General features: G+C 38.8%; 1 protein-coding gene across 1 annotated transcript in view; it reads right to left on the minus strand.

Moving 5' to 3' along the window:
• The window catches only part of LOC128660602 (succinate dehydrogenase [ubiquinone] flavoprotein subunit B, mitochondrial), a 76,962-nt gene that overhangs the window by 16,747 nt on the left and 32,706 nt on the right, over positions 1-27,509 (minus strand). Inside the window, exons 6-11 of the mRNA XM_053714528.1 lie at positions 27,505-27,509; positions 24,643-24,767; positions 23,333-23,501; positions 8,284-8,479; positions 6,871-7,042; positions 806-924 (exon numbers count right to left, since the gene is read on the minus strand). The exon at positions 27,505-27,509 is cut by the window's right edge and continues 144 nt beyond it. Coding sequence (XP_053570503.1) covers positions 806-924; positions 6,871-7,042; positions 8,284-8,479; positions 23,333-23,501; positions 24,643-24,767; positions 27,505-27,509 — 786 coding nt within the window. The remainder of the gene's footprint in view (positions 1-805; positions 925-6,870; positions 7,043-8,283; positions 8,480-23,332; positions 23,502-24,642; positions 24,768-27,504) is intronic.

Consider the following 27,509-nt stretch of genomic DNA (forward strand, 5'->3'; position numbering starts at 1 on the left):
AATAGTACTACCCTCCATAAGAGACTATCGAAAACTTCTGACACTTGTCTGCCAACCTCCTGGGATGAAATGCAAAGAATGACTGGGGGATGGGGGGGGGGAGTGGGAGAGGTATTTAAGCCTTTGGCTGGGGTGTCTGCCTTTATCTGGTGGTCAGGTTCTGAATTTTCCAAAAGTAATGAATGCAGCTGTGGATTCTTTCCGTTTATGAAGAAAATGAAGCAAATTCTTATAACAGTATCAAGATTTTTTTTTTTTTAAATCGGATATTAGTTGTTTTAATACTGAAGAAGTGTACAGTTTTAGTCTCATGATAGGAGCTATCAGATTTTTCATATCTGACCTCCCTAGCAGAGGCAAATTGATATGGTTTATAAACGAGCAATTTAAAATCTTTGCTGAAGCTATGTGCAGGGTTAAGTTTGTGAAGTCTGCAATGTACATTCTCAGAAATGGAAACCCACACTTTTTAGACTTACATTACATGAAAAAGGGGGCAAAATATATGCAAAAAAAAAAAAAAAAAAGTATACATAACCATTAGTGTGAAACCGTAAATGAAGCAAGGCAAGGCTGTTCCCAATACTCACCACTACTTCTCAGAGAACTTCTTTATGAAATTATGTACCAAAGCAGTTATAGAAAGTAGTCAAAAAATATAGTTTTACACTTTTGAAAGTGCAAGAGATTGTTACTGCCTTGAAACCCTTCCATACTAAACTGCAACACACAACTAATCTGCATAAAATGTGACCAAATGTTCTTTTTAAAACATTTAGAAAAAGAACCGAGTACTGGTACGTACCTTCTGCATGTTGAGTCTCAGTTCTGAGGTCCTAGTGCTTCCATTTGCAAAGCGTATCTTGTCAAGATTGGCAACAGATTCCTCTCCAGCATTCTGGCTTACGGGAGGTATTGCCTCACCTTTGTAAAAAAGAAAGGAGGTGAAGAAAACTGTGTCCGATACTACAGAAAAAACAAATAATATTATATTATATAGATAGTAGAATGTAAAAAAAAAATCATGAAAGCGTCTGGGAGCTTTCATTGAAAGGAATTTGAAACACTAATAGCCCTAGAAATGTAAATCTTGTGCTAAGCATTCAGTTTAGTATTGTTAAAGGGATAGTCTACAATATAATTTTTATGTTTTTTTTAAAAAGATAGATAATTCCTTTATAACCCATGCCCTAGTTTTGCTTAACCAACAGATATATTTATACTTTTTACCTCTATGATTAACTTGTATCTAAGCATCTTCTGAACCCCTGATCAAATTATTTTTTATTTATTATCTATTGACTTACATTTAGTACTGTGTTGTGCTAAATCTTAAATAACATTGTGTGCACGCCTGAGGAGTTATCTATTTGGCCCACATGAACTAGCAGTCTCCTGTTGTGAAAAGCAAATAAATCATGTGATAAGAGGATGTCTATAGTGGCTTAGAAACAGGCAGAAATTTAGAGGTTTAATTGTTATAAAGTGTATTAATATAACAATGTTGGTTGTGCAAAGCTGGGGAATGGGTAGTAAAGACATTTTTTTTCCCTGGACGTCTTACTGACTGTAATCTCTCTTGGTCAGGTGATGCGAGGTAATGCTGATCGCTGGCAATAATTAAATTTAAAAGAAATCTAGAGCTGGCTACCCCAGGTCAGTCATGAAGGTACCATGTAGTATTAACATTGGCTATGGAGATAGATATATTTTTCTTATTTTTGTTTGTGTATGGTTAGGTCTTATTTGATTTTATTATTTTTTTGATAATGAAATGATAGATGTTTAATTTCCTTTGGGCGGTTGGACTAATGTAATTAAATATTTAAGAGAATAAGCCAGAAAATAAGTTTGACAACAAATCCTACCATGTTATATTACGAATTGTATCCTTATTTCTTAGTGAACTCAGTATCACTTTATGTATAATTCTTTTTTTTGGCTATTTCATTATGTCAATGTCCAAGTATTTACTCTAATAAAAAAAATTATATATATAAAAAAGGCATTATATATCTTTTTAAACAATAGCAATTTTAGTGTAGACTGTCCCTTTAATGTCCATTGGTCAAACAACCTGAACTGTTATTTCAGTTGTATGTAGCGGTCATCTCCCCCCCCATGTGTATGACTGTACATTAATCCATAATAGATCTAATTTTGTCAGTGTGTCTGTTTACTTTTTAAAACCATTTAGTTTATACAAATTAAATTATAGCTCAAGGACATCTGTCCTGTTTTGCATTTTTACATAATTTAGTATAATCAGCAAAAATGGAAGCAATTTTCTCCAATCCCCTCATTTATTATTGATGAAGATATAAAAAAAGAACCCAATACTGACCCATGAAGAACCTCACCAATGTTAAGTATGATCCATTTACTACAACTCTACTAATTCAGATCCTTCAAGAGCTTGATTTATCAAGCCCTTCTCCTCCCTTTGACTGCAGGAGAGAACCTGCAGTCAGGATTTATCAAGCAGCGGTCATCAGACCGTTGCTTCCCTACCCTGTTCTCCACCTCTTAGATGGAGAATTTCAACGAGACCAGGGAAATTGAGAGCTTCTGCCTGCGCATGATTGGCTGTGCACGGGCAGGGTTGTTAAATTCTGGCACTGGATTGCTGCACGTCAGAGGAGAGCTCGGACAGACGGGGCGAATATGTTCGCCATGGATTGATAAATCGAGCTCCAAGCAGTTGATTGTAAATGTGTAATGTGCAGTAACTCCCAGTCAATTAATTCTGTACAAAAATTTCCCATTGATTAAAAGGGACAGTCTAGTCAAAATTAAACTTTCATGATTCAGATAGGGCATACAATTTTAAACAACTTTCAATTTACTTTTATCATCAAATTTGCCCTGTTTTCTTGATAATTTTTGTTGAAAGCTAAACCTAGGTAGGCTCATATGATAATTTTTAAGCCCTTGAAGGCCGCCTCTTATCTCAGGGCATTTTGACAGTTTTCCACAGCTAGAGGGCATTAGTTCATGTGTACCATATAGATAACATTGTGTTCATGCACGTGGAGTTACCTAGGAGTCAGTACTGATTGGCTAAAATGCATGTCTGTCAAAATATCTAAAATAAGGGGGCAGTCTGCAGAGGTTTAGATACAAGGTAAAAAGTATATTACTATAACTGTTGGTTATGCAAAACTGGGGAATTATTATTATCAGTTATTTGTAGAGCGCCAACAGATTCTGCAGCGCTATATAATAAAGGGATAATCTATGTTTTTAACAATACAAATTCTGGAGTAGACTGTCCCTTTAATTCATTGCAAAATTCAAATAGACCATATCAACCAAAGCACAGTGGATATAAAAAGTCTACACACCCCTGTTAAAATGTCAGGTATCTGTGATGTAAAAAAAAATGAGACAAAGATAAATCATTTCAGAACTTTTTCCACCTTTAATGTGACCTATAAACTGTACAACTCAATTGAAAAACAAACTGAAATCTTTTAGGTGGAGGGAAGAAAACAAAAAAAATAATAATAATTATAACTAGGGATGTAGCGGTGTTCAGAATTAAGCAATCACATTCAAAATCATGTTAAATAGGAGTCAGTACACACCTGCCATCATTTAAAGGGACAGTCAAGTCCAAAAAAAAACAAAACAAAAAAAACTTTAATTTTTCAAATAAGACATGTAATTTTTAACAACTTTCCAATTTACTTTTATCAACAATTTTGCTTTGTTCTTTTGGTATTCTAATTGAAAGCAAACCTAGGAAGGCTCATATGATAAATTTCTAAGCCCTTGAAGGCCGCCTCTTTTTTTATTTGCTTTTCACAGCAGGGGAGGGCAAGCTCATGTAGGCCATATAGATAGCATTGTGATCACGCTCGTGGCTAGTGGCAGACACTGCACTAATTGGCTAAAATGCAAGTCAATAGATAATAACTAAAAGTCATGTGATTAGGGGCAGTCAGAAGATGCTTAGATACAAGGTAATCACAGAAGTAAAAAGTGTATTAATAGAACAGTGTTGGTTATGCAAAACTGTGGAATGGGTAATAAAGGGATTATCTCTCTTTTTAAACAACAACAATTCTGGTGTTGACTGTCCCTTTAAAGTGCCTCTGATTAACCCCAAATAAAGTTCAGCTGCTCTAGTTGGTGTTTCCTGAAATTTTCTGAAATGGAAAAAGTTCTGAAATTATTTATCTCTGTCTCATTTTTTTTACATCACAGAAACCTGACATTTTAACAGGGGTGTGTAGACTTTTTATATCCACTGTAGTTTAACATGATTGGTTACTTGTAAAACCAAGCTGACTCCCTTATGATCTTGTTTTATTATAATATATTCCATCTAGCAGCTCGTCAGTTATACATCCAGGAAATCTCGGAAAGCTCCGTAATAGCCAAAGTTATACTCTAGAAACCATCCAGGGCATTACCGACCAGTAAGTCTGAGATCAGTTTCACCTGGTTTATTTAACTCAATATTACCAATCCTCTTTTACTACATCAGCTAGTGTGCTGTTTTATTGGCCTGTATTTGGTTCTTCTTACTGAAGAAAATAATTTACAAATTGAATAAACTTCAGTGTTTTCCTGGCCGTTGCAAAATCCTCATACTGGTCACACCCAGATCTTCCTAATATGTATTTGTTTATGTTTTTTAAATATTAAAAAAAGGATAGCTAAATATTATGGTAACTGTGGCTACAAACAAAATGTACATTGCAGGACATTCACGTTTCCATCCATAGTCTAGATATTGCTGTGCACATAATACATGAAATAAAATAGAAAGTTAAATATCATTTAAGAGAAGATGTTTTCATAAACAAAATGATGTTCCTGTACTAAAAAATGCTTTAAAAATGTTAAGCTTATGCGGCATTTTACAGGTAACCAACAGAGCTGTATTAGCTGTGTGAGTTCCTCAGTTTCAAAATCAGTTTTTTGTTTTTTTTATTCTTTATTTAGTGTAAATGTGAGCGTGATACCAAAAAGAAAATAAAACTGAAATAAGCCGCCACGCAGGGCTGGGTAAAAACAAATAATTACATAACATGAAAACTCATACCTACTTCACATGAATTGATTCACTTATCTCTGTTTTCTTATTCACACATTGTTGGAATTTTACATTTTAAGATAAAATAATACACATAAAAATAACATATATTCATACAATTCTACAATCGGGTGACCATTTCTTCATAGTCCCACTGACAGAAAGAGAAAAAAAATCTCGCCCCCTCCGAACCAGCCCCCGGTGTCTCCTAGCTGCTTTCCACTAAATTTGGATACTAGTTTCTTGCAATTGCGGCCATCAAAAATTCGAAATCTCTAAAAGGATAAATTAAACTTATTTGTTCTTCTTTAGAGAATGACTGAATGATTATCTTCCATTTACTAAGGAAGCTTTTTATTTGTGGTTCTGATTTAATGCCAGTATCAAATTGTTGAACTATTAATTGTCATTTAATTTTATTAATACATTCTAACAAATTGGGACTCTTTTTGGACTTCCAATGTTTCAAGATTAGAGACCTCTCTATCAATAATACCGTGTTCACAAATTTAAAATTTACCTGTATTCTAGAATCTTCAAAGATAAAAAAAATATTCTCTATTTTAATCTCTTTTTTTATTCATTTTGTTTAACCAAAAATTAAGCTTAACCCAGAATTTTTGAATTTTCGGGCAGCTCCATAAACAATGAGCTAAGTCAGCTACCGGTAGACTACATTTAATGCATTTATTGTTCGTTATTTTATCCCATTTTGCTTTCATGGCAAAATCACTTTAAACCTTCTTAAAGGGATACTAAACCAAAATTATTTTTTTTCTTTCATAATTCAAATAGAGCATGCAATTTTAAGCAACTTTCTAATTTACTGCTATTATTATTATCGGTTATTTGTAGAGTGCCAACAGATTCCGCAGCGCTATCAATTTTTCTTCACTCTCTTGGTCTCTTTATTTAAACGTAATTTTTGGTTCAGCCCATGGGTAGCACTTGCTGATTGGTGGCTACATTTAGACACCAATCAGAAAGTGCTAACCAGGTTCTGAACTAAAAATGGGCGGTCTCCTATGCGTACATTACTGCTTTTTCAAATAAAGATACCAAGAGAACAAATAAATTGATATTAGGAGGAAATTAGAAAGTAGCTTAAAATGGCCTGCTTTATCTGAATCATGAAGTTTAATTTTGACTAGACTATTCCTTTAATACTCAATTTTTCTTTGTTCTCTTGCTATCTTTATTTGAAAAAGAAGGCATCTAAGCCAAGGAGCCAGCCAATTTTTGGAACCCTGAACAACGCTCGTTTATTGGTGGGTGCATTTAGCCACCAATCAGCAAGCACAACCCAGGTTGTGAACCAAAAATGGGATGGCTTCTACACTTACATTCTTGCTTTTCAAATAAAGATAGCAAGAGAATGAAGAAAAATTGATAATAGGAGTAAATTAGAAAGTTGCTTAAAATTGCATGCTCTATCTGAATCATGAAAGAAAAAAAATTTGGGTTCAGTGTCTCTTTAAATTTCTTCATGCAAAAATATTTTCTTATATTTTAAAATGTGTTATTTCATATGGCTGATATTTGTTTTGAGTTTTGTGTCTCTTTAAAATATATTGAGGTGGCAATAGTGTGACCACAATCCCATTAAAATAATTTGCTTTTGTATAGTATAACCTAAAAAACCTGAGACCTCAGCAATGATTAAGAACAGGGAGGTAAAACACTGCAAAGAGAGATCTAAAACATAGTTAACCTATATGAGCCAGTCAATTTTGAAAACACAGGAATTTTGAGCTTGTAAGGTCTTTCACTCCATCCTTTGTTTAGTGTTTGCCACTCAGTTCCTCTACATGGCAATATATACTTACCAGGTTTGTGTTGCTCTGCAATGGTAAGAGCACATGCACGACCAAAGACCACCAAATCCAGAAGAGAGTTTGCACCCAGCCTGTTGGCACCATGGACAGAAGCTGATGCAGCCTCACCACATGCATACAGCCCTGGTACCACTTTGTCTTCACCATTTTCATGGATAATTGCCTAGAAAATAAAAATCACAGGGGTAATTATTTGTTTTGCCCATTCATATGTACTTAGCTTAGTAAAAAACAACAACACAATATTAGTTAACTAAATGATAGGACCCACGTATGAGGGACATTTTTTTATGGTTAGGAGTGGCAGGAGCTTCTTTAGTGTTGAAAAAACAAATTATGTGAGCTATTTGGCATTGTTGCCATACTAGTCATGACAATCAACCCTCAGATGGATGGACAAAGGACCACTTATTTGAAACAGTAGAACGGACGTATCACTGACTCCCCTCTCCTCAGATATCCCAGTATGCATTTGGTGTGTGTGCGTGTGGAGGGAGATCTGTCCACCTACAATGACTGATAGAGAAACCCCTTATCTTAATTTTGAAATACCCCTCTTTCAAATAAGGGGTTTTATGATATATTTGTAATGTCATTGGAAATAAGGTTTTTTTTACCCACGATGAAATGTGTCACTGTGTACCCTTGCTCATGTCCCAAGAGCTATGGAAATTAGGAGTGCCTTACAAATAGATGATGATAACAACAACAACAACAAGGTTTAAAAAGGACACTCAAGTCAAAATTAAACTTTCATGATTCAGATAGTGCAGGTAATTTAAAACAACTTTCAAATTAACTTCCATTAACAAAATGTGCTCAGTCTTTTTATATTTACACTTTTTGAGTCACCAGCTCCTACTGAGCAGGTGCAATAATTCACAGAATATACTTATATGCATTTGTGATTGGATGATGGCTGTCACATGGTACAGGGGGAGTGGAAATAGACATAATTCTGAAATTTGTCCAAAAAAAATAAATAAATATACATATATACTACTCATTTCAAGTTCAGACTAAGTGCTATTGCAGTGTCTTTTTATTATACATTTGTTGTTTATGTAAACCTACTGTGTTTACTGGCCCTTTAAATACATTTTACCAGGCACTACAAACCTATTTTATGTACCCTTGCACTCAACATTTTGCATCTCTGTCTACCTGCTATAACAGTAATCATTTAGAACTATTTTTCTAAAGGCACTCATATTGCAAAAATGTTATCTGAAATAAACTGGTGGGAATTATAAATGCCACCCGTATGCCATCTTAAAAATAAGTGAGTTTCACCAATATTTAACATAAACATCATTTCTAAACGTAAAAGATGTGTTGAATAAACAGATCTGTTTCCAACATTTAAACCATAAGTTGGCAGTAAAATGTATACATTGTGGTTACCTGTCCTTTGTAATTAGTTGGAATACCACCCATGTTATAGTGGACAGTTGGAAGAACGGGTATGGGTTCCTTTGTGACATCAACACCAGCAAAAATCATGGCTGTTTCAGAGATGCCTGGGAGGCGAGTAGCCAACTGCTGAGGTGGCAGGTGGTGAAGCTGAAGATGCACATGGTCTTTGTTTGGCCCACAGCCTCTGTAAAAATAAATTAGGTACATAAAGAAAACTGGTGCCAACACCCTACATGCAGCAGCAAGTAGCACAATGTTATAGTTTAACTCTTTGACTAATGCCACTTCACAAACCAGTGCAGAAGCTATTTTAAGCCTTTTGCGCTTAATGCATTCACATTTTAAGTGCTTTCTTTTGTGTAATACTCCACACAAATAAATATAATTTGTTCAGCATATTATACATACAGGGGAGATTTAACTTGTTATAATGGTGTTTCCATGCATGCTCTAACCCTGCTCAAACTCACTTAGCATAGGGAAAAAAATACATAAATTTGCACATAAGTAAAGAATAAAAAAAAATAAAAAAATAAAAAAATTATATATATTATATATAGATACATAAATATACACACACACATATATATATATATATATATATATATATATATATATATATATATATATATATATATATATATATATATATATATATATATATATATATATATATATATACACACACACACATATATATATATATATATTATATATAAATAATATCTCTTACACAAAATGGTAGCAATTGAGATTTTACATTAATCCACTCTTTCCATTTACAAGGACACAAAAATATGAAGATTTATGAACACGAACACCAAAAAGTGGCTAGCAGTTGTTTGTATTCATATCATGACAATCGCATAACAGCTATAGGGACAAAAAAAAATTAGCAATCGTCTCCTATTGAGTGTTGTATTACATGGTGTATGCTCTCACTTTTTGGAGCCCCTATGTCCTTGTTCAATAAATTCAGTTTATGGGTTTATGACAATTGCTTACTAATGAGAGCTGTATGAGCTCCTCCCTAGATATTTGTTCCTTTTGTGAATTGTTATTCCTTTTAATGAACCATAAAAATCAAGGTTTCCTATACCATAAGCTTTAAAGACCTTAAAGGAACATGAAACCCAAAAAAAAAAAAAAGTTATGCTTACCTTATAAATGTATTTCTTTCTTGACACGATGAATCAACGGATCATATAACGGTTCATATAATTACTATTGGGAATATCACTCCTGCCCAGCAGGAGGCGGCAAAGAGCACCACAGCAAAGCTGTTAAATATCACCTCCCTTCCCTTCATTCGACCGAAGCAAAGGAGAGAAAGGAAGCAACAAGGTGCAGAGGTGTCTGACGTTTATAACATACCAACAACCTGTCTAAAGAACAGGACGGCCCGTGGACTCATCGTGTCAAGAAAGAAAGAAATTTATCAGGTAAGCATAAATTTTGTTTTCTTTCTAATGACACGATAAGTCCACTGATCATCTAATTACTATTGGGAATCAATACCCAAGCTAGAGTACACAGATAAGGGAGGGACAAGACAGGGAACCTAAAACGGAAGGCACCACTGCTTGAAGAACTTCTCTCCCAAAGGAGGCCTCAGCTGAGGCAAAAGTGTCAAATTTATAGAATTTTGAAAAAGTGTGAAGAGAGGACCAATTTACAGCCTTGCAAATCTGTTCCACAGATGCTTCATTTTTGAATGCCCAGGAAGAGGAAACAGCCCTCGTAGAATGAGCCGTAACTCTCAGGAGGCTGCTGTCCAGCAGTTTCATAGGCAAAGCGAATGATACTCTTCGGCCACAAGGAAAGAGAAGTAGCCGTAGCTTTCTGCCCCTTATGTTTCCCAGAGAAAACCACAAACGGAGCAGGAGACTGACGAATATCCTTAGTTGCTTGTAAATAGAATTTTAATGCACGCACCACATCCAGATTGTGTAAAAGCCGTTCCTTTTAAGAAGAAGGATTAGGACACAAGGAAGGAACAACAATCTCCTGATTAATGTTCCGTTCTGAAACTACTTTAGGGAGAAACCCTTAGTACTCAAAATTACCTTATCTGAATGAATAATAAGGTAAGGAGACTCATACTGTAATGCCGAGAGCTCTGACACTCGACGAGCACATGAAAAAGCAACAAGAAACAAAACTTTCAAAGATAACTTAATATCTAAGGAATGCATAGGCTCAAACGTAGCCCCTTGAAGAACCTTAAGAACTAAATTAAGACTCCAGGTCGGAGTAACTGGTTTGAACACAAGCCTGATTCTGACCAAGGCCTGACAAAACGATTGCACGTCTGGGACGTCAGCCAGACGTTTATGTAATAAAATAGACAAGGCAGATATTTGACCCTTTAGGGAACTTGCCAATAAACACTTCTCCAAAACTTCTTGGAGAAAAGACAGAACTCTAGGAATCCTAACTCTACTCCAAAAGTAGCCCTTGGATTCACACCAATAAAGATATTTACGCCATATCTTGTGGTAAATCTTTCTAGTCACAGGTTTACGAGCCTGAATCATGGTCTCAATGACCGATTCTGAAAATCCACGCTTTGATAAAAACATAATTTATGCTTACCTGATAAATTTATTTCTCTTGTAGTGTAGTCAGTCCACGGGTCATCCATTACTTATGGGATTATATCTCTTCCCCAACAGGAAGTTGCAAGAGGATCACCCAAGCAGAGCTGCTATATAGCTCCTCCCCTCACATGTCATATCCAGTCATTCGACCGAAACAAGACGAGAAAGGAGAAACCATAGGGTGCAGTGGTGACTGGAGTTTAATTAAAATTTAGATCTGCCTTAAAAGACAGGGCGGGCCGTGGACTGACTACACTACAAGAGAAATACATTTATCAGGTAAGCATAAATTATGTTTTCTCTTGTTAAGTGTAATCAGTCCACGGGTCATCCATTACTTATGGGATACCAATACCAAAGCTAAAGTACACGGATGAAGGGAGGGACAAGGCAGGAACTTTAAACGGAAGGAACCACTGCCTGAAGCACCTTTCTCCCAAAAATAGCCTCCGAAGAAGCAAAAGTGTCAAATTTTGAAAATTTTGAAAAAGTGTGAAGTGAAGACCAAGTTGCAGCCTTGCAAATCTGTTCAACAGAGGCCTCATTTTTAAAGGCCCAGGTGGAAGCCACAGCTCTAGTAGAATGAGCTGTAATTCTTTCAGGAGGCTGCTGTCCAGCAGTCTCATAGGCTAAACGTATTATGCTACGAAGCCAAAAAGAGAGAGAGGTAGCCGAAGCCTTTTGACCTCTCCTCTGTCCAGAGTAAACGACAAACAGGGAAGAAGTTTGACGAAAATCTTTAGTTGCCTGCAAATAGAACTTCAGGGCACGGACTACGTCCAGATTATGCAAAAGTCGTTCCTTCTTTGAAGAAGGGTTAGGACATAATGATGGAACAACAATCTCTTGATTGATATTCCTGTTAGAAACTACCTTAGGTAAGAACCCAGGTTTAGTACGCAGAACTACCTTGTCTGAATGAAAAATCAGATAAGGAGAATCACAATGTAAGGCAGATAACTCAGAGACTCTTCGAGCCGAGGAAATAGCCATCAAAAACAGAACTTTCCAAGATAACAGCTTGATATCAATGGAATGAAGGGGTTCAAATGGAACGCCTTGCAGAACGTTAAAGGATTACTGTTTTTTCCGTTTTTAAATACACAATATTCACATATTTTGTTTAAGGTTTATCTATTAACATCTGCAAACCTATATATTTTCAAAAACGAAGCTTTAGAAGCTTATATTTTTAATCTACATTACCCGGCCATGACGTCACCTTTTCCAGCCCACCGTTTTCTGCATAGTGTGTATACAAACACTTTGACCAATTGCAGATCGATGTTATGCATAAAATTAGCCAGCTAACCCTTCCTAATAAGCCTGCGCATCAAATCTGGTAAATCGCGCATGCGCATTGCAAATCCAAGAAGCCGAAGTTACCCACACCATAGTTTATTTCACGCTTGCGCATTTGAGTGAAAAATCTATGCAATCGGTTAGCCAGACTTTCTAATAATGATAGAAACGTCTTATCTGTTGCCAAATGTGTTCTGTCAGTTTACAATGAAAAAAGAAGTAAAGCAGTAATTTTGTTTTCACTTTGTGTGATGAATTGTTTATTTTCTGCATTTATTTATTTTTGGGAACTCAAAACCGTATATCCTTTAATTGTATTTAATTAAAGGATATACGGTTTTGAGTTCCCAAAAATAAATAAATGCAGAAAATAAACAATTGATCACATATAAAGTGAAAACAAAATTACTGCTTTACTTCTTTTTTCATCGTAAACTGACAGAACACATTTGGCAACAGATGTATTGAAGATTGATTTCTAAATTATCATTTGCTCGTTTATTCTAGGGAGATTCTCAAAGCGTAGTCAAGAAGATTACTTACGTGACTTGCGCAGCTCAATCAACTGCAGCTCTATAGATTCTACTGCCTTAGGTATCTTCAGATGCTGACGTTTGCGGTGACGCTGAGCTAACTCGCGCATGCGCAATACTCACCAAAGACGCCATGTTTCAACTGCAGTTGTCAGCACGGATTGGGAATCCGTAACTGCAGAGCTACAAGTAGGTTTGGAAAAATTAAATATTTGAAACAGATATATTTTATAAACGCTAAATATTTGGTAAATAATGTAAATTAGAAAAATATATAGTTAGATGTATATTACGTTATTTATATGATTTCATTTCTGACTACAGTGTCCCTTTAAGAACTAAGTTTAAGCTCCACTGCGGAGCAACAGTCTTAAACACAGGCTTAATCCTAGTCAAAGCCTGACAAAAAGCCTGAACGTCTGGAACTTCTGCCAGACGTTTGTGTAGAAGAATAGACAGAGCAGAAAACTGTCCCTTTAACGAACTAGCAGATAAGCCCTTTTCTAAACCCTCTTGTAGAAAAGACAATATCCTAGGAATCCTAACCTTACTCCATGAGTAACTCTTGGATTCGCACCAATATAAATATTTACGCCATATCTTATGGTAAATTCTTCTGGTAACAGGTTTCCTAGCCTGTATTAAGGTATCAATAACCGACTCCGAGAAGCCACGCTTTGATAGAATCAAGCGTTCAATCTCCATGCAGTCAGCCTCAGAGAAATTAGATTTGGATGGTTGAAAGGACCCTGAATTAGAAGGTCCTGCCTCAGAGGCAGAGACCATGGTGGACAAGACGACATGTCCACTAGGTCTGCATACCAGGTCCTGCGCGGCCACGCAGGCGCTATCAGAATCACCGATGCTCTCTCCTGTTTGATCTTGGCAATCAGTCGAGGAAGCATCGGAAATGGTGGAAACACATAAGCCATGTTGAAGACCCAAGGTGCTGTCAGAGCATCTATCAGCACCGCTCCCGGGTCCCTGGACCTGGATCCGTAACAAGGAAGCTTGGCGTTCTGGCGAGACGCCATGAGATCCAGATCTGGTTTGCCCCAACGATGAATCAGTTGAGCGAAGACCTCCGGATGAAGTTCCCACTCCCCCGGATGAAAAATCTGGCGACTTAGAAAATCCGCCTCCCAGTTCTCCACGCCTGGGATGTAGATCGCTGACAGGTGGCAAGAGTGAGACTCTGCCCAGCGAATTATCTTTGAGACTTCCAACATCGCTAGGGAACTTCTGGTTCCCCCTTGATGGTTGATGTAAGCCACAGTCGTGATGTTGTCCGACTGAAATCTGATGAACCTCAGAGTTGCTAACTGAGGCCAAGCTAGAAGAGCATTGAATATTGCTCTTAACTCCAGAATATTTATTGGGAGGAGTTTCTCCTCCTGAGTCCATGATCCCTGAGCCTTCAGAGAATTCCAGACTGCGCCCCAACCTAGAAGGCTGGCGTCTGTTGTTACAATCGTCCAATCTGGCCTGCGAAAGGTCATCCCCTTGGACAGATGGGGCCGAGAAAGCCACCATAGAAGAGATTCTCTGGTCTCTTGATCCAGATTTAGCCGAGGGGACAAATCTGAGTAATCCCCATTCCACTGATTTAGCATGCACAATTGCAACGGTCTGAGATGCAGGCGCGCAAATGGTACAATGTCCATTGCCGCTACTATTAAGCCGATTACTTCCATGCACTGAGCTACTGACGGGTGTGGAATGGAATGAAGGGCACGGCAAGCATTTAGAAGTTTTGATAACCTGGCCTCCGTCAGGTAAATTCTCATCTCTACAGAATCTATAAGAGTCCCTAGGAAGGGAACCCTTGTAAGTGGTAATAGAGAACTCTTTTCCACGTTCACCTTCCACCCATGTGACCTCAGAAATGCCAGAACTATCTCTGTATGAGACTTGGCAGTTTGAAAACTTGACGCTTGTATCAGAATGTCGTCTAGGTACGGAGCCACCGCTATGCCTCGCGGTCTTAGTACCGCCAGAAGAGAGCCCAGAACCTTTGTAAAGATTCTTGGAGCCGTAGCTAACCCGAAGGGAAGAGCTACAAACTGGTAATGCTTGTCTAGAAAGGCAAATCTTAGGTACCGATAATGATCCTTGTGAATCGGTATGTGAAGGTAGGCATCATTTAAGTCCACTGTGGTCATGTACTGACCCTCTTGGATCATGGGTAGGATGGTTCGAATAGTTTCCATTTTGAATGATGGAACTCTTAGGAATTTGTTTAGGATTTTTAAGTCCAAGATTGGTCTGAAGGTTCCCTCTTTCTTGGGAACCACAAATAGATTTGAATAGAATCCTTGCCCGTGTTCCGTCCGCGGAACTGGGTGGATCACCCCCATTAGTAAGAGGTCTTGTACACAGCGTAGAAAAGCCTCTTTCTTTATTTGGTTTGCTGATAACCTTGAAAGATGAAATCTCCCTTGTGGAGGAGAAGCTTTGAAGTCCAGAAGATATCCCTGAGATATGATCTCCAACGCCCAGGGATCCTGGACATCTCTTGCCCAAGCCTGGGCGAAGAGAGAAAGTCTGCCCCCCACTAGATCCGTTTCCGGATAGGGGGCCCTCTCTTCATGCTGTCTTAGGGGCAGCAGCAGGTTTTCTGGCCTGCTTGCCCTTGTTCCAGGACTGGTTAGTTTTCCAGCCCTGTCTGTAACGAGCAACATCTCCTTCCTGTTTTGGAGCGGAGGAAGTTGATGCTGCTCCTGCCTTGAGGTTACGAAAGGCACAAAAATTAGACTGTTTGGCCTTTGATTTGGCCCTGTCCTGAGGCAGAGCATGGCCCTTACCTCCCGTAATGTCAGCGATAATTTCTTTCAAGCCGGACCCGAATAAGGTCTGCCCTTTGAAAGGAATATTAAGCAATTTAGATTTAGAAGTCACGTCAGCTGACCAGGATTTAAGCCATAGCGCTCTGCGTGCTTGGATGGCGAATCCGGAGTTCTTAGCCGTAAGTTTGGTTAAATGTACGACGGCATCAGAAACAAATGTGTTAGCTAGCTTAAGTGCTTTAAGCTTGTTCATAATTTCATCCAATGGAGCTGTGCGAATGGCCTCTTCCAGAGACTCAAACCAGAATGCCGCCGCAGCAGTGACAGGCGCAATGCATGCAAGGGGCTGTAAGATAAAACCTTGTTGAACAAACATTTTCTTAAGGTAACCTAATTTTTTATCCATTGGATCTGAAAAGGCACAACTATCCTCCACCGGGATAGTGGTACGCTTAGCCAAAGTAGAAACTGCTCCCTCCACCTTAGGGACCGTCTGCCATAAGTCCCGTGTGGTGGCGTCTATTGGAAACATTTTCCTGAATATAGGAGGGGGGGAAAAGGGCACACCGGGTCTATCCCACTCCTTGCTAATAATTTCTGTAAGCCTCTTAGGTATAGGAAAAACGTCAGTACACACCGGTACCGCATAGTATCTATCCAGCCTACATAATTTCTCTGGAATTGCAACCGTGTTACAATCATTCAGAGCCGCTAATACCTCCCCTAGCAATACGCGGAGGTTCTCAAGCTTAAATTTAAAATTAGAAATCTCTGAATCCAGTCTCCCTGGATCAGATCCGTCACCCACAGAATGAAGCTCTCCGTCCTCATGTTCTGCAAAATGTGACGCAGTATCGGACATGGCTCTCCCATCATCAGCGCGCTTTGTCCTTAACCCAGAGCAATCGCGCTTGCCTCTTAATTCTGGCAATTTAGATAATACTTCTGTCATAACAGTAGCCATGTCTTGCAAAGTGATTTGTATGGGCCTCTCTGATGTACTTGGCGCCACAATATCACGCACCTCCTGAGCGGGAGGCGAAGGTACCGACACGTGAGGAGAGTTAGTCGGCATAACTTCCCCCTCATTGTCTGGTGATAATTTCTTTACATGAAAAGATTGACTTTTATTTAAAGTGACATCAATGCATTTAGTACACAAATTTCTATGGGGCTCCACATTGGCCTTCAAACATAGTGAACAAAGAGATTCATCTGTGTCAGACATGTTTAAACAGACTAGCAATAAGACTAGCAAGCTTGGAAAATACTTTCAAATAAATTTACAAGCAATATAAAAAACGCTACTGCGCCTTTAAGAAGCACAAAAAAGTTGTCACAGTTGAAATAACAATGAACCAAATTAGTTATAGGAACCAAATTTTCACAGTAAATGTATTAAGTTAGCAAAGGATTGCACCAACCAGCAAAAGGATGATTAACCCCTTAATACCCCAAAACGGATAACAATCTAATAATTAACGTTTTTATCACAGTCAAACACACTGTCACAGGTCTGCTGTGACTGATTACCTCCCTCAAAATGAATTTTGAAGACCCCTGAGCTCTCTAGAGACGTCCTGGATCATGGAGGATGAAGTAGGAAGATTGTGACTGAATTTTTACTGCGCAAAAAAGCGCTAAAATAGGCCCCTCCCACTCATATTACAACAGTGGGGAAGCTCAGTTAACTGTTTCTATGCAGAAAACAAAGATAGCCATGTGGTAAAAATCATGCCCCAATAAGTTTTATCATCAAGTACCTCACCAAAAACGATTAACATGCTAGTAAACGTTTTGAACATACATTTTAAAAACTATGAAGTGTTATTAATAAGCCTGCCACCAGTCGCTTTTACTGCAGTTAAGGCTCATACATTCAGTATTAACAGTATTTTCTGAGTCAAATTCCATTCCCTAGAAAAATACTTCAGTGTACACACACTCATCAGCCTAATACCAGTCGCTATCACTGCATTTAAGGCTGAACTTACGTTACATTGGTATTAGCAGTATTTTCTCAGTCAATTCCATTCCTTAGAAAAATAATTTACTGCACATACCTCGTTTGCAGGGGGGCCCTGCATGCTATTCCCCTTTTCTGAAGTTACCTCACTCCTCAGAATGTATGAGAACAGCCAGTGGATCTTAGTTACGTCTGCTAAGATCATAGAAAACGCAGGCAGATTCTTCTTCTAATGCTGCCTGAGAACAAACCGCACACTCCGGTGCCATTTAAAATAACAAACTTTTGATTGAAGAAATAAACTAAGTTTAAAAACACCACAGACCTCTCACAACGACCCATCTTTAGTTAGGTTGCAAGAGAATGACTGGGTATGACATGTGAGGGGAGGAGCTATATAGCAGCTCTGCTTGGGTGATCCTCTTGCAACTTCCTGTTGGGGAAGAGATATAATCCCATAAGTAATGGATGACCCGTGGACTGACTACACTTAACAAGAGAAATTAAGCGTTCAATCTCCAAGCAGTCCGCTTCAGAGAAACTAGATTTGGATGAAGGAAGGGCCCTTGAAGTAGAAGGTTCTTCCTCAATGGAAGTCTCCAAGGTGGAAGAGAGGACATGTCCACCAGGTCTGCATACCAAATCCTGCGAGGCCACACCAGTGCAATGAGGATCACCGACGCCCTCTCCTGCTTGATTCGAGCAATGACCCGAGGTAGAAGAGCAAAGGAGGAAATAGGTATGAGAGACTGAAATTCCAAGGTACCGCCAGGGAGTATATCAGTATAGCCTGAGGGTCCCTTGACCTTGAACCGGACCTCGGAAGCTTGGCATTCTGCTGAGATGCCATGAGAACCAATTCCGGCTGACCCCATTTGAGAATCAGGCTGGAAAACACTTCCAGATGGAGTTCCCACTCTCCAGGGTGAAAAGTATGTCTGCTCAGAAAGTCAGCCTCCCAGTTGTCCACTCCTGGGATGTGAATCGCCGACAGACATCAATTGTGGGTCTCCACCCACTGAATTATCTTGGCTACCTCTGTCATGGCCAAGGAACTCTGCGTTCCTCCCTGATGGTTGACCACTGAAGTTATGTTGTCTGACTGGAACCTGATGAACTGGACCGAGGCTAACTGAGGCCAGGCCAGAAGAGCACTGAAGATTGCTCTCAGCTCCAGAATGTTTATGGGTAGAACAGACTCCAATCGTCTCCATGTTCCCTGAGCCTTTAGAGAGCCCCAGACTGCTCCCCATCCCAGAAGGCTGGCGTCTGAGATGGAAAAAGATGCTTGGACACCCAGTACAATCACCCAAGAGGGTCTGCGAAAGCAGGCTCCCTGGGAGAGATGATCCTGAGACAAACACCAAAGAAGAGAATCCCTTGTCTCCTGCTCCAGCTGTAATCGCGGCGACAGATCCCCATAATCTCTGTTCCACTGACTGAGCATGTTTAACTGCAGAGGTCTGAGGTGGAAACGGGCGAACGGGATGATGTCCATTGCTGCTACCATCAGACCGATTACCTCCATGCATTGAGCCACTGATGGCCGAGGAGAGGACTGAAGCGCTAGGCAAGAATCGAAAATCTTTGATTTCCTGACTTCCGTCAGAAAAATCTTCATTGATAAGGAATCTATTATGGTTCCCAAGAAAATTACCTTTGTGTGTGGAACTAAGGAACTCTTATCTAAATTTACCTTCCATCCGTGAGATTGCAGCATTTCCGTGTGGGATCTTGCTTGTTGAAAGGATGGCGCCTGAACCAGAATGTCGTCCAGATAAGGCGCCACTGCAATGCCCCGCAATCTGAGCACCGCCAACAGGGATCCCAGAACCTTTGAGAAAATTCTGGGAGCTATGGCAAGGCCGAATGGAAGAGCCACAAACTGGAAGTGTTTATCTAGAAATGCAAACCTTAGAAACTTGCGATGGTCCCTGTGGATGGGAACATGCAGGTAAGCGTCCTTTAAATCCACTGTTGTCATAAATTGACCCTCTTGGAAGAATGGAACGAATAGTTTCCATCTTGAAGGACGGCACTCTGAGGAATTTGTTTAGACTCTTGAGATCTAAAATTGGTCTGAAGGTTCCCTCCTTTTTGGGAACCAAGAACAGATTGGAATAGAACCCCAGACCCCATTCCTGCATCGGAACTGGAACTATCACTCCCAGGTTAAAGAGGACCCGAACACAGTGTAAGAAGGCCTCTCTTTTGTGTGGTTTACAGATAATCTTGAAAGCAGAAACCTGCCCCTCGGAGGAAAGGTCTTGAACTTTAGTTTGTATCCCTGGGACACGATGTCCACCGCCCAGGGGTCTTGAACATCTCAAACCCAAGCCTGAGTGAAGGAAAGTCTGCCCCCCACAAGATCCGGTCCCGGATCGGGGGCAGGCCCTTCATGCTGTTTTTGATTCAATAGCAGGCTTTTTGGATTGTTTTCCCTTGTTCCAAGACTGATTGGGCCTCCAGGAAGGCTTGGACTGCTCCTGCTTGGAAGAGGGAGTGGAAGGATTTTCCTTGAAATTTCGAAAGGAACAAAAATTACTCTGACGTCCCTTTTGTTTATTTCTCTTATCCTGAGGGAGGAAATGGCCCTTTCCTCCCGTAATGTCAGAAATTATTTCCTTCAAGCCCGGCCCAAACAAGGTCTTTCCCTTGTAAGGAATCACCAAAAGTTTAGACTTAGATGACACATCCGCAGACTAAGATTTTAACCATAAAGCTCTGCGGGCCAGTACGACAAAACAAGAAATCTTAGCTCCCAGCTTAATAACCTGAAGGGAAGCATCCGTGATAAAGGAGTTGGCCAACTTAAGGGCCTTTATCCTATCCTGGATTTCATCGAGGGGAGTGTCTGTCCGAATAGAATCAGACAATGTATCAAACTAGTATGCTGCCGCACTAGTAACAGTAGCAATACAAACCGCGGGTTGCCATTGTAAACCCTGGTGTACATACATTTTCTTGAGTAACCCCTCTAACTTCTTATCCATAGGATCCTTAAAGGAAAGGAACAACTATCCTCTATGGGAATAGTAGTTCTCTTGGCTAGTGTGGAAATTGCCCCTTCCACCTTGGGTACCGTCTGCCAAGACTCCTTGATAGAGTCTGCTATAGGAAACATCTTTTTAAATATAGGGGAAGGAGAAAAAGGGATACCCGGTCTCTCCCATTCCTTAGCAATAATCTCTGTAGCCCTATCAGGTACAGGAAATACCTCCCCATGGAGGGCAAGTCAAAATACTTGTTTAGTTTACTGGACTTCTTAGGATTGACTACGACGGTAGTGTCGGAGTCGTCCAGGGTAGCTAAAACCTCCTTAAGTAACAAACGGAGGTGTTCGAGCTTAAACCTGAAAGAAACAACTTCAGTATCAGCTAAAAGGTATTACACAGTCTGAATCTGAGATTTCACCCTCAGATGCTACCGAAGTATCTTAATCTTCAGCTTTTTGGGAAGAATCACTCAAAATAGCCACTACTGTGTCAGCAACCTTATTCAATGATTGATTACATTTCCTCTTGCGCTTTTCCTGCAGCATGGGAAAAGCAGACAACGCATCAGATACCGCTGATGACATTAGGGAAGCGATGTCTTGCAAGGTAACTCCAGGCGGAGCTTGAGAGGAAGCACAGGGCACTGCATGTGTGGGCGATAAAATTTGGGACACTTGAGAACGCTGCAGCATATATTGAACATTGTCATTAGACTCCTGAACAGCATCCACCTTAGACAATGTTGGCTCAGAAAAAAAATCTATCCCTGTAATTTAAAGTTCTCTAAATACATGAGCAGAAAAGGGATTGGTGGTTCCACATTAGCATCAAAACAAAGAACAAGTAACATTTTGCAGGGCCTCTTGGTCCATTCTGACTCACAATGGAACAAATAACTAAAAAAAATTTAGATAAAAAAAATTAAAACACAAAAAAACGTTACAGTCTCTTAAAATTTTAAAACGTAACTTTATTTTTTGCAGTAAGGAAAAAAAAAAAATAGTGTTACACAAGCACTACTGACAACCTCTACAACTCAGTTTAGCTTAGCTGAGGTGCCTACCTGCCCTGCTGACACCGGATAATATTCTCCAGTAGAAGATCCGGATCTAGACTTGCAGCACAATGAAAAACTGGCCGGCCCTAATAACGCAGCATTTATCGTTTATTATGCGCTTTCCTGTCTGACCCGACCTATGTCACCCCTCCGGTCACAGGAAGTGAACGGGAAAACGGCACGCAACAGCAAATTGCCGCCTCAGTTAGCCCCGCCCATCGTGGGCGTCTAAAAAATTAACCTCCCGGTCGGCATATCTTAAAGTCAAGCAGTCGGGAGAAGTGAACACCACATCAAAAATGAGCCTTTTTAACCTCCTCAGCCCCAGTGCCTGCTATAACGATACTGCCTCCTTTGTATGTTCCTCCAAACATATAGGAGAAATTCCTGTATCCCAGTATATAGTGAATAAAGTGCCCAATTTTTCCTGTTGCCCAGAAAAAATAAAGTCAGCACTTACCTCATAAATCTGCCAGGCAGCAAGGCAGCTCACTAGGCTTGAGAGGTCTTCTCCCTCACATGGACCTGTGGAAAAAAGAGATAAAGACTAAGTAATCTTACTCAGGCTTTCAGTATTAGGGCAGCATTAACTACATGGGAGGCCCAGTGAGAATTAAGTCCCAGAAGTTACCATTGCTTGAAAGCCACCACTGCTCTACTGAAGAGACTGATATGGACTATGGCTACACCCTAGGACAGAGCATCACAATATTGCACTAGTTAAAATAAAATTTTAAAAAAATCTTGCTTGAAGAATGTTTTCTAACACCTAACTTTACCACTTCCTTGCTCTTAACATAGGCAAAGAGAATGACTGGGGTTGGAGGAAAGGGAGGTGATATTTAACAGCTTTTCTGTGGTGCTCTTTGCCGCCTCCTGCTGGGCAGGAGTGATATTCCCAATAGAAATTAGATGATCCGTGGACTCATCGTGTCATTAGAAAGAAATTATTTCATGATTCAGATCATGCAACTTTCCAATTTACTTTGTTCCTTTGATATCTATTGATGAAAAAGAATAGCTTGGTAGGATCAGGAGCTAGCTGCTCATTGGTGGCTGCACATATATATCTCGTCACTGGTATAGTAATGTGTTCAGCTAGCTTTCAGAAGTGCATTGTTTCTCCTTCAATAAAGGATACTAAAAGAATAAAGCAAAATTCATAATAGAAGTACATTTGGAAAGTTGTTTAAAATTATATGCTCTATCTCAAATCATTAAAACAAATTTGGGTTTCATGTCTTTTAAAAGGTCCCTTCTTCAGATGTAGAAGATATCTGAGATCTTGAAAGCTTTTGGAATACAAAACCTTGATTTCTCAGCAGATTGATTCACCTGTTTTGTATAAAAGTGCTTCCTCATCTAAAAGCATCTGATACCGAGTGGTTCAGGCAATCATTTATGGGACACGTGAGCTCCCTTCTATTAAATGAGATCCTAAAGTAAAACAACGTTAGACTGGTGCTTCTCCACCAACACTCCAGTAATACAGTGTGTACAATTAATAAAACATATTTAAAGTCAGAAGTGATTATAGGATCTTTAGCAATAAAGGTTTGTGCTAATCACAGCTGAATAACTTTTCCTTTTTTAAATAACACTGAGAAAATAATAAAGATCCACACTCTTTACGCTTGCTATAACGCTACACGTTTGAAAAAGCACACTAGCCACTACCATTTCATTGAAACAGCTGGACCATAAAAAGCTTGGTTTGTTTACCTCATGGATTCAGAAATGTAAGATTTAGGTTTAAAGAAGTTTAAAACTTTAAGCAATGTATTCTCCCATCAGTACCTTCCTTCTCGAAGCTCAATAGTCATAGAACGGGAAACAACATCTCTTGAGGCCAAATCCTTTGCTACTGGAGCATATCTTTCCATAAACCGTTCTCCCTCACTGTTGATAAGGATTCCTCCTTCTCCTCTGCATCCTTCAGTAATCAGACAGCCAGCACCATAGATACCTGTATGGCAAAACGTGTTACTATCAGGAAATTCTATATTAAACTTGCTTATACATACGATAGATATATAATAAAAATGTTAAAATGTCTTTAGAGCCACAAAACATTTATTTTACAGTGAACTGAATATGTACATTTTGTCTGTATAGCCAGGTGATCAACTGTGGTGACAGCGATAACCTGACAAAAAAAAAGTGCTTTTATTTCCACTCTGGTACAAAAGGTCCCTCTAGTTTTTATTACAACCCCCAAAAGACAGCATGGGTCCCTCATAAAACTTTAAATACCGCTGATAATGATTTAATAATGTGATCCCAGTAGCAACAGTGGTAAACTGGCTATTTCCAATATTATTTACTACATTCATAACACACACATATATACATATACACACACAAATTATTTTTTATTCTTGTTGCAGCCTTCTCGTCCGCAATGAAATATAAATATAATAAATTGTATATTCTGAATCTGCTGGTCCTACTGAGAATTTTTTTTTTTAATAATTTGTTTGGGTCACTCATTGAAATGAGACTTACAATAGTGTTTAAATGAAAGTAGCAAAAAAGCTCAAAATAAGCTTAGCACAGGGGTGTAGAAAAAGACTTAGCAGCAAATGGGAGAAGTATAGTTAAGTTTTTAGTACAATAGGAAATATTTTATGGCAAGATTAGAATTACTGGTATTTCCACAATTAAAGACTGTGGGGTTTTGTTTTTGGGGGATCATTAAAAAATCTTAATTTAACAACAAGTAAAAAAAATCATAATAAAAAGTAGTATAAACAAGCTATTGGTGAAGGAAAAATAAAAACACAACATGGAAAATGTGTTTTTTTTTTTTTTTTTTTTTTTGGGGGGGGGTTGCACCTATTTGAGTTATAGTGAAGATGTTTAACACATTTCTTTTTGTTTTGCATATACATTTACTGAATGCTGTTTAGACGTTAATTTATATGTTTTGATAGAACAACTTTCCATGCTTTTTATGCTACTTTTTTCTAGATTTAAGCAAGCTAATGCTATTCGGGTTTTAAGTAAGAGAAAGGATTAAACCAAAAAACACATTTTACTATGGCGTGGCTGTATATGCATCTCAAAAATACAGAGCAAAACAGAGTTTTTAAAACTGCAGGTGTCACCTGTGGGGTGAAACTGTACAAACTCCAAGTCTTGGCAGGGAAGCCCAGCTCTGGTAACCATGGCATTGCCATCACCTGTACAAGTATGTGCAGAAGTGCAGCTGAAATAGGTACGACCGTATCCCCTAAAAGAGAGAGAGAGAAAAAATAATCACAATATGTAAAAATATTGAAGTTAAGAGTATATGCCTGACCTTAATATATTTACAAAGAATGTAAGAGTTTAAGCCTCTTCTCTCTCCATGCTTCTTTCTAGATATACGATTTTAAAACCATCATCTTTCTCCTTTTTCTTACATTTCTTTTTCAGAGACTATCTTGCATTTTCCCCAAATGTATCTTTCCCCATCTAATCTACCCTCCTAATAGTGTGTAACATATCAAAACATATATAATGCACAAACATTAGATCATAACAAACATGACATGTTTTATTATTCTTCATACTCTATCACTAAAGTGACAAAGTAGTTAAATTGTCCCTTTACAAGAAAGAAACACGTTTGCAAAAGGGGTTCAAAGCATGGCAAGGTTGCACCGCACACAAGATAACCAAAACACTGCTGGATTATACATGTCCACAATAAAAAAAAATATAGAAATATATACATAATGCCAGAACTCTGGAGGTTAAGCTACCACTTTCACTGGGCACTTAGTGTATAATAACATGCTCCAGAGATAACACAGTTCGCAACTTAAATACATCAGGCACTTAGTGTGTAACACACGCACCAGCAAAATAGCAGTTGGCAGAGTCAAACAAGCATGAAGAGCTTACTACATCCATAGAGCCCTTTGCCTAACTACTTTTTGCTCCAACCCCCAGCTGGCGTTAACATGCTGAAACATCCTTTAGCCTTGTTTCGAAGCTCTACACCAGCCCCAAGTGGGAGGAGTGAAACACGTATGATCTGGTAGTGATGATTCACCAGTGATGTCTGTTGGTCATGCCCCTGCAAGACACGAGGCTGATGGATGTGTCAGCAAGTTAATGCCAGCTGGAGATTGGAGTAACAAGTAGTTAGGCTAAGGGCTCAGCTCACTAATTGGTAAGAGCATTGTAGCTGAAGACCTGTTGATCCAGAGGCACCATAACTTTGGCTACAAAGGTGGTTTCAAGCCGTCATCATCATGTGCTGTGGATGCAGTAAAGTCTTCATGTGTTTGACTCAGCCAACTGTTATTTTGCCGGTGTGTGTGTTGCACACTAAGTGCCTGGTTGTGAACTGTGTTATCTCTGAAGCGTGTTATTATACACTAAGTGCTCATTGAAAGTGGAAGTTTACCAGTCCAGCTGATTGCGGTCATTAACTTAACCGCCAGAGTTCTGGGATTATGTATATATTTATATAATAAAATTCTTGTGGACACGTCTAATACAGCAGTGTTATTGATTATTTTGAGTGCAGTGCAACCTTGCCATGCTTTGAACCCTATTACTGCAAATGGAGTTTCTTTCTTGTGAAGTGTCAATACCAGTGTGCACCACGTCCTTTTGGGTTTTGTTTTTTTGACAAAGTAAAGCCCCACATTACTGCAAGACACAAACAATGATTGGTGGGTATGCTCCACAAAAGCATAATAATTTGTGGCCCTTTAAATCATGGAAGACTGAACATCTTTATTAAAGTGAATGTAAATTTTGATGCTAAAGTGCCCGGTTTTTAAAAATTAGATTAAAAACAGTGGCACTTTAATTCATCAAAATTTACATTTCACTCCTGTTGCGAAAAAAAAACCTTACCTTTTAAAAAAAAAAAACTTGACAGCAGCTCGAGCTTCCCCCGGTTATCGCAAGCCATTTCTGATGTCAGAAACGATGGATAGGTCATCCTTCAATCACAGCTTCCCCCGGGGGATTCAGCGTCTGATTCAATGTCGTGATTGGAGGAAGCCGGATTCCTCATTTTAGACCTAGGAAAAGGCTTTACGACGGGTAGAGGAAGCTGGAGCTGCTGTCAAGATTAAAAGGTAAGTTTTTTTTTCACAATAGGAGTGAAATGTAAATTTTGATGAATTAAAGTGCCCCTGTTTTTAAATTGAATTTTTAAAAACCGGGCACTTTAGCATCAAAATGTACATTCACTTTAAGCAGAACAAAGGAATTAAGATGGAACTCTTTGGGTTATGCACAAGGCCAAAATCTGCCACATAGATACCCAACCACCAGCTTAATATAACACCTTTCTAAACAAAAACAAAAAAAAAACAAAAAAAAAAAACACAAAGAAAAGGAAGTCCCAGGTAGAAGCAGAGTATGAGTGAGCTTTTAAAGTGAAGGTCGATTTTGATGAATTAGTGCCCGGTTTAAAAACAAGGGCACTTTAATTCATCAAAATTGACATTTCACTCTTTCTTCAAAAACTTACCTTTTCATTCTGGCAGCCGCTCCAGCGATTCCCATGGCTGTCAGAAGCCTCTGTAGATGTCAGAAATGACGAATGCTGCTTCGTCATTTTGGACCCGCGAAGACGGCTTGCGACAAGTGAAATGTCAATTTTGATGAATTAAAGTGCACTTGTTTTTAATAGGATTTTTAAAAACCGGGCACTAATTCATCAAAATTCTCTCCAAATGCACTAATTATTGAGCACAATTTCTAAATCTACACCTGTCAATATTTTCCTTCCTGTCAACTTTATTAATTTTTTTAAACTTGCCTTTACATACAGCAACATCAAAAAGATCACAGCTGCTCAGCACATATGCATACAAATAATAATAAATTACAAAAAACAACATTGGTTACAAATTGTTGATTATTAAGTCTTTTACTTGTGAATTTCTCTTTTTTTCTATGTTCTATTGACATAAAGAAAGCATGGTTATGTATGACATCTACAGTACAAGAACACTTACCCTGT

The sequence above is a fragment of the Bombina bombina genome, chromosome 5 (assembly GCF_027579735.1).
Source record: "Bombina bombina isolate aBomBom1 chromosome 5, aBomBom1.pri, whole genome shotgun sequence".
NCBI classification, from domain to species: Eukaryota; Metazoa; Chordata; class Amphibia; order Anura; family Bombinatoridae; genus Bombina; species Bombina bombina.